Genomic DNA, 17345 nt, shown 5'->3' on the forward strand with positions numbered 1-17345 from the left:
TAAACTGCTGTAGCATGATCCTGGACTTGTAAGAGGAGCATTATCTTACTGTAATATGCCACTGCTGATGGGGAAAACATCAATCATGGAGGGATGCATGTAGTCTGCAATAATATCCATGTTATCCTAGCTGTCATGGAGCCTTCAATTGCTACCACAGGTCACATGGGAGCCCAGGTGAATGACCTCTACATAATAACACCGTTCCCACCATCCTGCTTCTCTGATGTGGCATATGTTTTGTGTAGCCATTCGCTTGGACAATGGTGTATCTGGACACGACCAATAACCTGGTGTAATGGGCATGTAATTCATATAACCAAGTTATATGTTTCCATCGATCCATGATCCGAATGAAACAATCCTGTGCCCACTGCAGTCATAACTGATGATATCATTTGGTTAACAGGGGAACATGTAGGGCTCACCTACATAACAACTGTGTCTGCACTAGATTGTGTTTTGGTATTACATTTGTCACAGATCACTGCATATGCTGCTTTACAGAGTGGGCAAGTCTCCAACCTTCACATTCCATGAATAGTGTTGTGTTGACCATCTCGTCATCTAACCGCAATCATTCAATCTGTTTCCACAAATGCTCGCAAACAGCCAACCAGCTTCACCATTTCCAAGTGCAGGGCCATAACAATCATCCTTTTTTCAAAGTCACTCATTAAGTGAATTTGCCTGCTTTCTGCCCTTATGGCCACTAGAATGATTCCCCAGTCATCTTTGGTCCATTCATTTGTGTTCATTACCACATCACATGCTCGCAAAGCCACCAGGTGACACTGAGTCTTGTGACGGGCAACAGTCCTAATGTTTTCGCGCATCAGTGTATATTGGTGAGGGAATTGGTGTTTTCTATGTAACAGAAAGTATCATTGCAAAGAACTTCAAGCATAAAAAAGTACAACTTAAGTGGGTGTAATATCTGTGTTGAAAATTTTATGACTAGTGGCTTATTATTCCGCATCCTAAATACAGTGCGTAATGCACACTGGTAAACAACTGAGGTAAGAGTTAGTTTTAACATTAAAGAAACAGAAATCTTGTCATCCCATTAATTAGAATTATTTTTGCCAAGGCATGCAACTCTGATGTCTTCAGGACTTGTACTTGCTATCTGTTTGTCAAGCACTTACAATACATGGTGGGAAAAAAAAGAGGTTTCAGCAAATCTAGTATAATCCAAATCATGGGAGCCAAACCCAGAGAGCAGTTATCTTCTAATTTTAACATCTCTAAAGTTGGTTTTTGATGGCTCTCCATGGCAAGACTGCAAAACAAGTATTTAAATTCACATGAAGTCACTTCTGCTCACATCAAATATGTTTTGTGACAGTACCTATCACTGGCTGTTGCAGGTTGTAACAATGGACAAATGAGTCACTATTTAAGTCCAGTGCTAGACAGTAAAATGTGAACAGCCATGGTATTTCAAACCATCCACGTTATTAATGACACTGCAATGCTATCCTGCCATGAGGCCAAGAGAGAGTAGTAAAATCTACATATTGAAAAACCTATGACTGGCAGAGAAAAATAGTTTATGGCACAGTCTTAAAATTCTCAATGAAAAGGTAGTCAAAGCCAGTGATAGTGGTGAGCCATTACCATCCTATCAGTCACTTCAAATTATTTACTGCTATATAACTTGTAAGAGCTGGTCACCACGTATTGGATTAATATGATTGTTTCAGGAGAGAAGTACTTAACCACCAACTTCAGTCTGTCTTTTAAGGCACTTTTTTAAATTAGAGGTAACACTTCAGAGCTGAACAAAGTTCACAGATGGCTGTCCTTACGGTCACATGGATACAACCAAATCATTATTTTATATATTTGGATTTCCATCATCTCTTTGACTGTTAGCTGCTATCCTAATGAAGACAATAATGTTTGATACAGTAAATCCAGTTCTGGCACAAAAAAGTGTGCTTACAATGCACGGTTATTGCCACCAATGTAAGAGAATGTTATGATCTATTAGGGAAGTTGTCCTTTGGAACATTCTTAAATGTAGTTTCAAAATACCCATAATCACCTTAAGAAATGCTTACTTCTTAGAAATGAGGTACACCAAGAGTAATTTAGATCACACTTGATGATAACTGCAATCTGAAACAATGGTTTGTGGCAACGAAAGCTGCTGCAGGCCGAGTATGTTAAGAGACTGCATGAAATAGCAATTCTAATTAGGCCCAAAAGAATTAACCTTTCAATATGTTAAAATTATCACCATGTGTCTGATACAATGAATTAATCCTTATGTGTTTGTGATGCTCTAACGAAAAGATGAAAGAAAAGGTAGTGAGTGGGTTATTTGCTTTTCTTTTAATTTGACTCCAAAATAAGTGTGGGATCAGGAAAGGAACATGTGTACATGCATTATGAAGACTCAGAGGATAATTTGATAATGTAAGTATTACTTTTCTAGTTATTTAAATTAAAGAACAAATTCCAGAAACTGATACCAAAATTATCAGATACCGACTGGTATATTGAAAGAACCATTGGGGAATAAAGCAAATGATTATAGTGGACACTGCAAGGATGGCAGCAGCGCTGGAAGCAGAAATAAAGATAAGTGTGGTACCAACAACAATACCCAAAACAAAAAAAGCAGCAATATCCAATGTGTTGGTACAGAAAATACATCTGTAACAACCACACTCCAATTTTCATCTCTGACAATGACCTGTGCCTATTTCAGAGCTATTATTCATATACATTATACTGGCTTTTTGATGACATGTGCTGAACATACGAAAAAATAACAAATGATGTGAAAGGATAGATAAAAAAAAAATCTACTCACCAAGCAGTGGCAAAAGAAAACACATTTAAAGGTATTAAATTATGTAAGCTTTCAGAGCCAGTGGCTCCTCCTCCTGGCAGAAGGGTTGAAGGGGAAGGAAGAGGGGTGAAGGAATAGGACTGGTGACGTTTAGGGAAAGCGACAGAGTTAGAAAAAGTCACCCAGAAATGAAGTCACAAGAGACTAACCAGATGGGATGAGAAGTGAAAATAGCAAATGAGTTTCACTTTGTCTCCATCAAAGTACACTTGGGACAATGATGTTGACTATCCTACATCCTTTGGAAGCAATAACAAATCAGCCAGTGAGCTATAAAAAGACTGATTACTAGCATTAATAACGAATGAAAGCTCTGCAGCTACAAAATAATTAAGTATTTCAGGAGGGTATGCTTGGAGCAATCCATATAAGAGAAGAAAAGGATTTAAATTTTAAGCAGCTAGATGGAGAGCCATTTTCCTAGGCAAAAGGGATGGAAGCAGATCAGCACTACAAAAATGAGATAGGCTAAAAAAAAAGCCAACATACTATATTATAAATATGAGCAGTATAGAAAAAAATCATCAAGTGCGAGATGAGGCCAACAGAAAATCAAAAGAGAAATGAAAGCTGAAGGTCACAAAAGAAAAGGTAGGGTGAGGAGCCCGAAGTAAGCACTATAAAGAAAACACAAACTGATAGAAGGGAGATCAAAAGAGAAAGGAAAAGATAAGGAGCAGTGAGAACATGAGAATATAATGATGAGGTTCCTTAGAGGTCTTAGCAGCGAAATTTGCCACATACTAACACTATTGCATACAATTGCATACATCTGAGCTGGTATCTGTAATGTTCCAGAACCAATAATGCACTTCTTCGTTGTGTAACCAACACACTGTGTGTGTGAAGAGAGGGGGAGGGGGGAGGACAGGCAGATGGGAGGGAGTGTCCAAAATAGACGTGTGTGTTTATGAAAAGCTGGAATGCAGAACAAAATTTAAAAATGGAACGTATTACAATTTAATGTAGCTACAGAGTAAATTTCTCCCAACAAATATACAGAATGATTATAATTAAACTTTCAAACCACTGTAGAAATAGCACCACTGGTCAGAATGACATCAAATTGCAATGGAATATTATTGGAGAAGGGGGGAAATGTATGGCAGAAGAAAAATAAATAGTTACAATAGATGGCCCTGTAAGCATCATAATTTAATAGTGGTCGACTACAAATGACAAATGAATCGTACGACAAAGCCTAAGGTGTATTTTTGACATTAAACAAACTGTACTATTCAGCATGCATGGGTGTACAGACATGATACTGTTAGTTATGTAAGTCCATCCACTACTGCAAGATCATATCACATCGGATAGGAAAAATCAGTTTTAATTGTCCTGAGGCCAAAAACCGCATAAAAAGCATCAATTACATTGGTTTTTAATTGTCCTGGAGCCAAACACTGCATAAAAAGCATCAATTACATCAGTTCTTAATTCACCTGAGGCCTAAAACCGCATAAAAAGCGTCAATCCAAATCAGATGGGATTATTAATTTCCATGTGACTGGCACAAAAAATGTTCAAATGCTGTCCACCATTTTCTGCAACAAGTTGAAATCAAGAAACAGCATGTTTCACATCTGATCAAAGTGTTTCTTGGGTCACGTTCAGAATGTGCTGCACAATGTGTGCCTTCAACGCAGCTAAGTTTGCAATCAGAACACTGCACACAACATCTTTCAGATACCCCACAGCCAGAAATCACACGGATTAAGATAAGGTGATCAGGATGGTCAGACTGTAGGGAAATGGCGGCTGGTAATTCTAGCATTTCCGGAATGGTGCTTCAGCAGCTGCTTAACTGCATTTGCAGTGTGTGGAGGTGCACCATCTTGCATAAAATGATCCCATCCACACTGTCGGAGACCTGGAATGATGTGGTTGTGCAAAATATACTCAAAGTGCTTACCAGTGATGGTACAGGTAAAGAATCAGAAGCACCTGTCTCATATGGCCATATGATAAATGATGCCGTAAACCTGCACCACACAGTGACCTTTTCAGGATGAAGTGGTGCTGGTTAATTTGCGTGTAGATTTTCCGTTGCCCTTATTCAACAATTCTGTGTATTGACATACACCGTCAGGTGGAAATGGGCCTCGTGTGTCCACAAAATCTTCCACGGCCAATCGTTGTCCACTTCCATGTAAGCAAGACATTCTAAAGCAAAAGTCTCTCTTGTTGGCAGGTCAACAGGAAGCAACTCGTGGACATGGGTAATTTTGAATGGAAAACAAACAGGGATGTTTCGAAGCATTTTACACACCATGCTCATGGGTATGTTCAATGCTCGGGCAATCATTCCCGCACTACACGTTTGCACACCACCACTCGTCTCCTGCTGCATTACCGTGGTCACTGCTTCCACTGATGTTAAATCGGTTCGTTTCCTCCCTCTACCAGGCTGGACACCAAAAGAACCAGTCTTTTTGAATTTCCAATAATTTTCTCCAGACTCGTGGCAGTCATCGGGCCAACACCTTTTTTCAAACCCTTCAGTGTCCGGAACTTTTGCAGAGCAACATGTGCACAGTCATCATTCTTGTAATACAGCTTTACAAGCAGAGAATGATCCTGCATTGAGACAGTCATGGCAGATGTCTCAAACGCCAAAGAAGGAAAAGCTGTATACCCAGCATGTTTATACCAGCTTCAATGGGTCATGCACATGAAAGGTCTTTTCCTTTATGTATTCTGCCACATACAGCGCCACCTATTGATCAATTTTCACACTATTTTTTTTTCTTCTGCCATACATTTTCCCCTTTCTCCGATAATATTCCATTGCAATTTGACATCATAATGACCAGTGGTATTATTGGTAATTTCAAAGAATGATTGCCTATTGAAGTCGGAGGGGTCCAAATCATACATATCAAACGTGCGACAGTAAATCAATTATGGAAGTCTCGTGGTGGGGGTTAACAGTATGTTTGAATTTGTCACTACAGCAACGACAAAAGAAAAGCGTTAGAGAAGCACTTGTAAATTCAAAGGAGACGACTTATCTTATTCGTCATCAGTGTTATCGTCTTGTGACAGTCCGTGTGATGTATAAGCTACAGGGGCAATTTCTTTTTTCCTGCAGCCAGGGTAAACTCTGCCAATATCACGCATGAATATCGGTAGAGTGTCGCATGCGTCGACTTTCCCCTGCAAACGCAAGTTGTGGAAGTATAGGTACTGGAACAAGTACAGTTCGTCTCTTTGTCCTGGATGCCCTTCTCTTTTTATAGTAGACTTGACAGACTTCCACAGCCGCTCAATATTCTGGGCGTGGACACTGGCGTCATCCAAAGAGACGAACTCCACAGAATGGTTCATGAATTTGTGGTCGAGCCCTTCAGCTTTTAGAGTCTTGTACAACTGAAACCCATCTGCGATGACTTTTGTTCAAGGCAGTATGAAGTGTTTTATGAGACTCACTAAAGTCACCTTGTCTCGGGACAATACCCTCACAACTTGCGCGACTCTCTTTCTATCCCACCAATTCCAAAATATGATCTATTTCACTTTTATAAGGTCGTCCTTTCTGGTTCTTTTGTCTAGCAATATGAGATTTGTCTACTTCTACAATTTTATTCTCTCCGACAATTGGCACACTATCCTCCGACAATTGGCACACTATCATTTGTCACTACCACGTAACAGACTTCTCGGTGAAACCCGAAACAGTCACACGCAGAATTTGCAGATAACTCCTTTCTGATGCTGTGGCTTCCAACGTGTAATCTCGAATCCAGCACGACACAAGAATTACACTCGCCTGAATGAATAATTTGGAGGACTCAAACCACGTATTTTTCCTGATGCTGGTTTGCTTCCGCAAAGTCCGCAATGAAATTTCAATGGTATCTCGGTGTCGACACTCCTCTTACGAAGTTTTACAGACTTCGCAGCACCACAGTCAACACAGTCCCTCCTTTCCTCGTCTGGGAGAAGTCCATATTTGCAGCAAAAAGTCAAACATTTGTCTATGCTGGATATGCACGGAATTTGTGTTGTCCATGTCAGACAATCCGCAGAAGAAACGTGAGAATCAGCAGACATTATACTCGCTATCAACAGAAACTGTGTGGGTTTCCCAATCAAATCACAAATAATTACGGCGCGAATGTAACGTACACGAACTAAAGGAACAACGAAAAACTGATAGAAATGACGATCACAAATAATCCATCACAACACCCGCCATGAGACTTCGATAATCGATTTACTATCGCACGCTCGATATGTATCGTTTGGACCCCTCCGACTTCAATAGGCAATCATTTTGAAACTTTAATTATAATCACCCTGTACACCGATGAATTTTTTGAGGTGAGCAAAAGGCACAAAAACTACTTCAACTGTTTACCAAGTTTGACACAAAATCATATAATACAAAGCGGTATACACAGTCCTAAAACTAATTATCTGGTGCATCCTACTCCTGCCCCTCAAATCTTATAGTGACCAATTTCATAAAACTTCCACTGAATTCTTCACAAAATTACATGGAATTCATAATAAGATGTGTTACCATTAACATGGCAGAGCAGCATCATCTACTGTGTTGCCATCCAGGATTAAAAATTGACAAATAATTAAGTAAAGTGTCTACTGAAACTTCCTTGCAGATTAAAACTGTTCTAATCCAGATATGTATACAGGAGAGCTTCTATGAAGTTTGGAAAGTATAAGAGGAACTAGCAGAAGCAAAGTTTTGATGATGGGTCTCGGATTCTTAGTTGAGTTCAGTCAATAAGGACATTCCCCATTAATGGTAAGGATCTCAATTAGAGTCCTATTCCAGCACAAATTTTAATCCGCCAGGAAGTTTCAAAACATTTCACACTCCACTGCAAATGAAAGATTAACTCTGGGAAGTATATATCAGTATTCTCGCTATAAAGTTTGCTTTATCAGGCTCCAATCAATTGTAGAATTATTGGTTTAGGAATCAGCAAGTACTGGTAAATCACTCAATATAATTTAATTATGTCTTGAAGTCAATTCTATCTTATGTCCTAGAATTTTAACTTAAAAAAAGGTTGGTTTTGTTCAATAAAACAAAGAGTGTTAAGTGACTGTCATTGAATCTGAACCACCCAATGACAAAAGAAAAAGCCAGTTAACTAATTAAAACTGCAAAACTTCAGTAATTTTTTGCCAATGAAATAGTTGTGGAATTAACAATTGTGCTAATCACAATAATAATGGTCAAAAGTGACTATAGTGGTGTGGTCTCTATCTGAAGATCAGGGTCTTTTCAAGCACTACAACCATTGAAACTTATGTAATGTATCTAATGATTTACTCAGCTGGACAAAATAACTGTTTCCCACTTGTCTGTCTGATAAGAGTAACGAGAAACTCACCTAAGGGTCAGCTGGCCAGGGATTAACCCTTTTAGTGCCAAATACGATGTTATCATGATCCAGATTTTGGGCGAGAAATGCCAGTAACGATCTGATCGTGATGGCCTTCTAGTTCATTTTTTCCGCGCTTGAAGGCAAAGTTGTTAGTATTTCCTAGCGAAGGAAGGCCGAAGGCACTGCATATCGATCTTCTGATCGATTGTCAGTGCGATATGTCGATTAAAATAAACTTCTCTGGTGTTGTTTATTTATCGACTATTTCGCGGCAGCGTGGCATCGTCAAGTAAGAAGTTGCGGTTGGATGCGAGTGATTTAGGCAATAATATGGCAAGCAGTGAAAGTGAAGATGAATTTGCAGAAAGTGTATCGGATTATGAGATGTCCGGTGGAGAAGAGGACTCGTTTTCTCCTTCAAGCGACGATTGTGCGTCAGCAAATGACGACGACGAAACACAACTGAATTGCAGTGCAAATACTTTCGTTGAAATAATGGATGAGGCATCAGACAATCCGCCCCCTCCAAGCTTTAGGATCTGGTGAAGCAGGGGATACAACCCGTCGGCTTTGACCAATGACGTCATATATTTCTCATAGATAGTAATGTCTTCACTTCGAGCCATAGATAACGAAACAACTCTCTGTTTCCGACATGGAGGTAAAAATAAGAGGAGTTGTCATGACGTCACAAACTTGAAGCCGACCCAAGTCGAGATCCGCCATGTTAGCTACCCCAAAACATTCGCTTCTGGTAGTTTGATTTCGTGTAGTAGTGAAGTGTTTTGATAAAAAATGCCGGCTTGCGTCGCTTACTGGTGTACTAATCGTTCTGATTGTAGTCTAAAGTTTAAACAAATCACATTTCATCCCTAAGTGGACTTATTTAATCGCTATTTTCTTATATATACTTGAAATTCTGATGCACTGTGAAGTAATACAGTATGGTTTTATTTCTGTGATTTGACTTTAGATTTCCTATCAGTCCAATGCGAAGAACTCTCTGGAGGTGAGCAATACACTTGGTTTTCATTGTTTGGTTATTCCCAAGTAACTGAAAAGTCCTGGCAATAAATACCCTGGAAATGTAGACTAATGTTTTAAAATGCGATAATTTAATATAAAAGTAGTGTAACTTCATGTAGTTAATTAAATCTTCAGTAAAATCTGTGGAACACATGTTACAGTGGTTAAATTATGAGTACTTAAGGTTTACATATTTGTTAAAGCAAAGTTCCCTATCAATGTCCAGGCTACTTAGATCATTATATTAATCACTGTGTTGTCGTGTTAACCTGTAAATTGCTGTTATTTGCCACACTGAATGTCACTTGGTAGGTACAATTTTAAAAAAAATACATGTGTAAACTACGATGGGCCTGACAATCTTAAATTCCGTTCTTTTCCTTCGTAATTTAACGAACCTTTCACTTTGTTGACATGACAGCTGGCTTGTTTATATCGTCCCTGCATACATCTATGGGACACCAAAGGAAATAAGGCAAGTTTCTTGCAAACCTGAACATTTGAAAATGCAACGAATACAAATCGGTGCCTGTAAACTATCAATCATTGTTTTGGAGTTCTGGCTTTATCAATCATCGGCACACACACAATGAAAGTGAACAGAAATGGATTATGAAAGCACGATTTTCACAGCACATACTTCTCTTCTCGGTTATTCGTTGTATAAACAAAAAGGAATTACAGTACTGAGGCCAGAAGCTTCATATTTTGGTGTCGTATTACTGCATCGAATATGCATTTAAGACCAGAAAAACGATTGAAGTTGCATTCCTTATGCTGTGTTGTTCACTAAAACAGTGTAACATTTACTATATAAAATAAATATCGCGTGCACTCGACAGAAATAACGAACACGAAAGAATTGTAAACACTCGTCTGCTAATGTTTTGGGGGATCCAAGATGGCGGCAGGCCCCACCCACTGGCTTCAAAACAACCTACAGCGTAAGTCTGTAGCGCCATCTCCCCTTATTCTACCTCCATGGTTTCCGATAAGCGGTATCATTATACTTTTAAAAAATTGAATGTGATTCTAAAACAGATCGCTTCATATTGCTGAAAACATTCCTCGTGTGCTTTTATTAAATTAATTGGTTTTTTATAATTCATTCGGTACTTAGTTTCATTCTTGGTGATATTGATGTAATTTGGACTATTAGTTTCTTATTTTAGAACAATTTTTAGTATCTCATTTTCGTTTGTAGGTATGGATTTATCAGTTGCAATGAACCTTGATGGTTTACGAGAGGCTATGGGCGAAGACATGTTGGCCACGATTTGTTTTTTGCAAATGTGTCGTCTCATTGCCGAATATGTTCGATGTCGCGAGTGCGGCGAACATATGCGCCTCACAAGTGTATCTCGTCGCCGTACTAACGACTAATTCGTATGGCGCTGCAGCAGAGATAGGTTGTGGCGATCCATTAGAAGAGGGATGTGGTTCGAAAAATCTAAGGTCGCCTTGTAGGGCATTATGAAAATCACTTACTGTTGGTGTTTGAGATACCCTGTGTGGCTGTGTGTGGATGAATGTCGTGTGAGTAAGCGTACAGTTGTGGATTGGTATTCTTTTTGTATGGAAGTGTGTGGGGAGTACATGAAGTACAGGGGACCGGGTGTTATGGTGGAAATTGACGAATCACATTTTGGCAAAAGGAAGTACAACAGGGGGAAACCTCCGGTGGGATTATGAGTTTGAGGGGCAGTAGTTTCAGGTCAGCAGTGTGACGATGTAGTGTTCAAAGTAGTGCCCACTCGAAGGAAGCAAGTTTTGGTCAGCTTAATTGAAGATCACGTTGCAGAGGGTTCCATTGTAATTTCAGATGGGTTTCCTTCATATAGGGATTTAGGGTAAAGGGGTTATCAACATCTCGTAGTAAATCACAATATTGAGTTTAGATCATTATCCACAGGGGCTTACACAAATAGTATAGAGGGTTGTTGGCTAGCTGTGAAATCTCTTGCAGGGAAAGAGAAACGCCAGATTTCCGCACTTAAAAGTCACCTAGACGAGTATTCGTGGAGACATACTATTCCCCGAACATATTGCCTGTTTAAATGTTTTATTAAACACGTTGGGCAAATGTACTGTCCGAAATATGTTAGTGAAGTTTACATTAGGATGGGGGTTGGTGTGTGTGTGTGTGTGTGTGTGTGTGGTTTTTGTTGATGCCTTTGTAGGCGAGCTTCGGTTATTTTAGGAAGTACTCGTCTTTTTCATTTTCTTCTTTTACTGTATTTGACCATTTTGACGTATTTCGTTGTTGTATTACACCAATACGTAAGTTTTTATGTACTCCGTAGTGAAGTACAGGATACAAATTGTATATGTGTCATCGTATTGCCTCTTCGCGTAGTTCAACTGAGGTATAGGTTGCAAATGTAAAATTTGTATCCCATGCTTCATTTAGGGTTTAGTGAAGCAGGGGATACTTACTTCCGGTGAACAACAGGACACTAATGCTAGTGAAATTGAAGGAATCGACGTACGCCAAACTTGTAACCAGTACTGCACTTAAGCAATACAGCTCGAATGAGGTTCGAGATACAACTCATATATGCGACGTGATGTAGTCTATGCTACCAATATTTTGCATCCATTTTCTCCCCTACATTTTCCAGAGAAATAATACGATACAAACACGCGATATCCTTGACGAGAAAATACTACTGGCCTTTATATATGTCAACTATATTTTTCGTCTCTCGTATTCCTTTGTTTCTGCACAGTCTTGTCAGCTCTTTCATCTGTGTACTAAATGCTCTCTGACCTATTTTAACGTCATTGGTCCTAGCCGACAGGTTGAATCCCCTGCTTCACTAGACACAAGCTTTGTTTATGTAGAACTACCAGGCCCTAAACATATACCAGCAAACGTCACACCAATTGATTTTTTCAGTTTGTTCTTTTCGCAGCAGCTTCTTACGATCATGGTGACTACCAGATACGCTCGCCAGGATTCAGTCAATGCATTTACCGCCAAACTCGAGAATCAAACAGTGGCAACCAACAACTGTAGCAGAAATGAGGGCTTTTATACTAGTGATTTTGAATATGGGACTGATAAAAAAGACGGTGTTTAGTTATTGGTCAACTGATGCAAACCTGCTGACACTGTGGTTTTCGCAAATGTTTTCACGCAACAGGTTTCAGTTGTTCTTACATTTTGTAGACAATTCGAAACTTCGCCCTCCTGTTCACCCATTATGTGATCCAAAAGCCAAATTTCAAGTGTTGGTGGATATTGCCAAACAGTGTTTCGCCGTCGCCACTACAGACTAGGAACTGAGTGTTGTTGAAAGTCTTGTTGGGACAAAGGCGCACTCACAGCTAATCTAGTACCTCCCCAATAAACATCATCACAGGTAGGGAGTCAAATTTTGGATGCTATGTGATTCAGTAGTAAATTACTGCCTAGCGTTTTATGTATACCGTGGTGCAAAAAGTGATGATCACAAAAATGAAATAAAAGATAATGGCCTGGGATATGTAGTAGTAATGAAAGTACTAGCTCTACATAAAAAAGGGTTACCATGTGTTCTGTGATAACTTTTTTACATCTATTCTTCTGGCAGAAAAGCTGTGTTCAGTTGGCACTTATGTAACAGGAACAGTTAGAAGAAACAGAAAATTCCTGCCATGTGGTCTTCTGTCGAATTATGCTGTGGGACAGCTAAAGTTTTTCAGGATATCGCTTATACTTCTCTGTGGCTTCAGACAGAGGAAATCACAGAGAAACCCAGTCCTCCTTGTGAGTGCATCACCCTCTGCTACATCAGAAAAAACAATTCGCAATAGACAGTTGGTCAAGAAACCAGATCTAATTTTTTAATATAATAAGTATATGTATGGCATTGTCTCATTTGATATGGTGGCATACTGCTATTTAGAGGAGAAGAGAATGTCAAGATGTGGAAGAAGGTAGCATTCAGCATAATAACTAGGATGTTCCTGAATGCATATGAATTTGTGTAAGGAAAGCCTACACTCCAATGACAAACCATTGACATGGCTGAAGTTGAACAGCATAGTCATTTGCAAACTTTCTCAACAGTGGTTTCAGGCAAGGGCTGCAACCACAAGTGCAATTGATATAAATGTACCTACTCCAACAGTATATGGTGTAGAGACTCTTCCAGGGAGAAAGGAATGCTACTGCAGTGTTTGTTGCAAGACAGGACAGCATTCTTCATGTGTTGGTCAGCAGGTGTGCAAGTAGTTGCCATAACTGCAACATTTGTCAGTGATTTATGACTGAGAAGACATTCAGAGCAAAACAATTTTTTTGTAATTTCATATTCTTTTTGATTTTTTTCCTTAGTGAAATAAAAAATTTGGTATTCCTTTATGATGTTTTTGTTAAGGAAACTACAGAGATTCCATATATACCTGAATTTTTTGAGTATATCATAATTTGATGGGTCTCAGAGTAAACTGAAATCAATGTTTTAATTTTTTTCAGTAAACCCCATCCTGAAAATTTTTTTCTCTGAAAATATGTTCTTTAACAATGTGCATTGCACATATTACTGTAGCCAGTAGCATTCTCTAAAAATTAAAAAATAAATACATTCCTTTATGCAACAGTTTAGATTTTATTGCAAGTATGGGAGAGGTCTGCATTTTACTGTAAAATTGCATGACACTTTTAACATGATCTTTTGAGAAAATGTCTGGCACTGAAAGGATTAAAAACTAAAAAAAAAATATTTATTTCACTGTGTAAGTTTTCCTTCCTTTTTTAACAGAATGCTAATGTGAGTTACCAGTATGCCATATTTACCCAATTACCAAAATAAAATTGCTTATTTATTTCCATTTTGGTCTGCATAATATGCTGCAGTTTTTAAGGTGAAATGTCCAATTATTATTCTTATAGGTGAAGCTGGACACACTGCCAAACTACAGCTTTGGCATCAAGCATTCTCCTTACCTTGGGTACCTGAAGGGGCAGATGGTGTAGAAAATCCAACCATGTGTGATTTCAAAATAAGAGGCGTTTCATCTATTTATATGTATGACACTTCAAGGAAGCTACTGTACTGCAAATATTTTAGCCGTTGGTTTTGGAGAACTATTAATTTAACTTGTGGAATGATATTTTCAGCAATACGACAAATTTCATTCTATAATGTGCCTCAGAGTGAGCTTATGTTTAGCAAGATAGCTTATAACAGCAAACCGTATACATTAAATATCAACTGCAGTGTGCTTAGTTTAGCTAACCTGCTATAAGCAGTATCATTCAATATTAAAGAAATATATTCATCTTTCCAATTTGTTATTCTATATACTTTGTCATACATAGTTAGAAGGGTGAAATCCATTCCTAAATGTCTTTTACTGCAGTAGAACTCCACTACAGAACAGTAGTAAGGCATGGCACTAATGAGATTATTTGCAGGGAAGTCCTTTGGTTTCTTGCTAAAAAACAAACAAGCACTTTTGACATTCAATAGATACTGACAAAGCTTGCACACAAGAGCTGCTGTGAATGACTCTATTGCTAAAATATTTGTAAGTAGGCGAAGCACATCATTTGGAAAAAAAATGTATGGACTTCATAAATAAGCCTTTGAAAGTATATTTTTATAGATGAACTTTTTGTCTACTAACTATTAATGAAGGAAAATATTTGTAAAATGTGTGTACTTGGGTAAAATTCAGGACATATTAATAACTGTTCTGTTGCCATTGTTATTTACACTGTGTTAAATTTAATGTTATATACACTGTTATCTTGTAATATTGAACTGTCATTTACATTTCTCATTTTACATAGAAATCATCCATCCATTCTGATTTATCTACTGTATTTGTTAGTGTAACAAGATGAGGCTTCAGTAACACATATCCTAACAAGTCAGGAGATCAATTTTAATACTTGCTGTGAATTATGTTCTGTTTTATAACACTGCAGGTGAAGGACTTCTTGTCAATGAAGAGTTCCTTTTGTTCAGAATATTCTGATGGCTTGTTACTTATATAATATACTGTTAAGTTTTGCATATTGTTATTGATGTTTGTGACTATAGGAAAGATTATGCCAAAATGTGATGCTCATTTCTGTTAATAACAATAAAGTCATTGCTAAATTTCAGCTAAACTTTATTTTTATACCTTTACCACAATTACATAAAATAATACACTGTACACTTTTAATTAATACTGATTGTTGTAAGACAATCTTGAAATATATTTTTCCAGTTTTCTGAATATTCAGAAATAAAGTGTGAAGATTGGTTTGAATATCACAATTCTGTACTAGACATGGTCTTGTAATTGTGTGCTCATGTCTTCCTCAGATCTATTAACTTACTTACTCAGCCTTTTATAGGGAGGCTTACTGTTTAATATGGAATCCAAACATTGCAAAATGGAATTTTTCTCGTACACATTCCACTGCACGAACAGAAGGCAGCAATAAATAATGGAAAACATCCTAGTAACAAGTGGAGATCAAATGTTGAATCTTTGGATTTGTTGTCTGATTCTCACTAAAACAAGTGACATAGACCTACATGAGAACAAGAAAATATAGTTCTCCACTTCAAATTTGTTTTGTGCACTTAGCAGATGGCAAGAAAATGAATGATTAAACAAAAGTAAGGATGTTTGTACTCCTAAAATATCTCGGGAAAATACAAAATAAAATACATAACAATGCTACTTCCAAACATAAATAAAACACATCATCAAAACTACATATTCACATAATTGATATCAAGCGCTGGTGGAATGTAGAACATAAACGTTTCAAAAATTGAAATAAAAGCTCTATTTCCAATCATAACACCACATTGCAACAAAGAATGGAACTCATACCAGGGTATCTGGCTTTCTTACCACTGTCTCAATACTCAACATTTCCAATGCCTGTAAACAATAGACATTTCTTTATTAACTATGCAGGAATACTTCTTCTAGGAAAAATTTCATGTTAAAATAATTATATATAACAGAGTAAGATTGGATTCTGAATGAAAAACCTGCATCCAGGATTAATTTCTGGACTATAACTCAGGCATGCTTTGTAGCACAAAGCTTCAGTGAAAGAGGCAAGAGCAATTATCAATAGCAGCAGTTCCTGTTTGCAAACAGCATTTAATTAATGTTTTTGTCATGTGCTTCTTTGAAGAAGTGACTGACATATGTATGTTTATCCATGTTCAGTAGTGTTAAAAATTTTCTAAGTGCTTGTGTAATTTTCTTGTACATTAGTGTTTCTATGACCTGACTGTCAAGCAAACTGTAGCTGTTTGTATGTCTGTTTTCAGAATTGTTATTTATCTTGCCCTAAGAGGTTGCATATTTAGTGATCTTTAGTGGAGAATGAGCTCTCTGTCAAGCAGATTTTAGTGCTTTTTCCTGGTCCACATTGCATGCACGTCATAACTGTAGTAGTACCACGGCTGTGTACTTTTACCTCCTTCTGTGGTCTGTCTGCCCTTTCTCAATTAGTCCCGACTGTTTCGGTTAATATACTTTTTGCATGATTTTATAATTTTTTTTATACAGTATGAAATGGACAGGAACTGTGTCTGTTGTGTATGGTTACAAAAAGAACTGGTCAAAATCTGGAAATAGCTAGAAGCTTCGTTGGCCATGGTTGACAGACTCCAGGCTGCTGCTCTCAGCTGCAATGATGTTGGGGCACAGCTGCTTTGATGCTGCTGGAACCTGTTGCAAACCCCGCTGTCACTGTCTCTCCCCATAAGCTCATTATCTGACCGGTTCATCCTCACGCTAGAGCAAGTGGTGGACAGCAGTGGATTGGTGTATCTCTGGGCGAAGGGTAAAAGTGGAAACTGGCCACACAACTGCCCCCTTTGCTTTAGCAACACGTTCAAAGTGCTGCCCCATGCTGATATTTCATCTGAGACAGAACGGGATGCTTCATCTCTTGGACCAATGGCCAATTTTTCTGTCAAAGGGTCATTGGGAGCTCCAACACAGGCAGAAAATGGAACTCCTCAGATGAAAAGCATGTAGGTCAGTAAAGAACGGCAGTTTGCACTCAGTCCACTTGCTAAGAGGTCTCGTTTGAGATGTGGAATGGATATGCAGGTAGCTACTGAAAAGATTGTATGCAAAAA

The 17345-nt window shown here is 38.2% G+C and overlaps 1 protein-coding gene across 3 annotated transcripts in view; it reads left to right on the top strand.

The window, feature by feature from the left end:
- The window catches only part of LOC126412100 (outer dense fiber protein 3), a 111556-nt gene extending 96207 nt beyond the window's left edge, over nucleotides 1-15349 (top strand). For all 3 annotated transcript variants that reach the window (XM_050081518.1, XM_050081520.1, XM_050081521.1), the window contains one exon: nucleotides 14129-15349. Coding sequence is in view for 1 of the 3 variants with exons in the window: in XM_050081520.1 (XP_049937477.1) it covers nucleotides 14129-14212 (84 nt within the window). In the remaining 2 variants the exon portion in view is untranslated. The remainder of the gene's footprint in view (nucleotides 1-14128) is intronic.
- Nucleotides 15350-17345: the final 1996 nt, after the last annotated feature.

Source organism: Schistocerca serialis, chromosome 7, assembly GCF_023864345.2.
Source record: "Schistocerca serialis cubense isolate TAMUIC-IGC-003099 chromosome 7, iqSchSeri2.2, whole genome shotgun sequence".
Taxonomy (NCBI): domain Eukaryota; kingdom Metazoa; phylum Arthropoda; class Insecta; order Orthoptera; family Acrididae; genus Schistocerca; species Schistocerca serialis.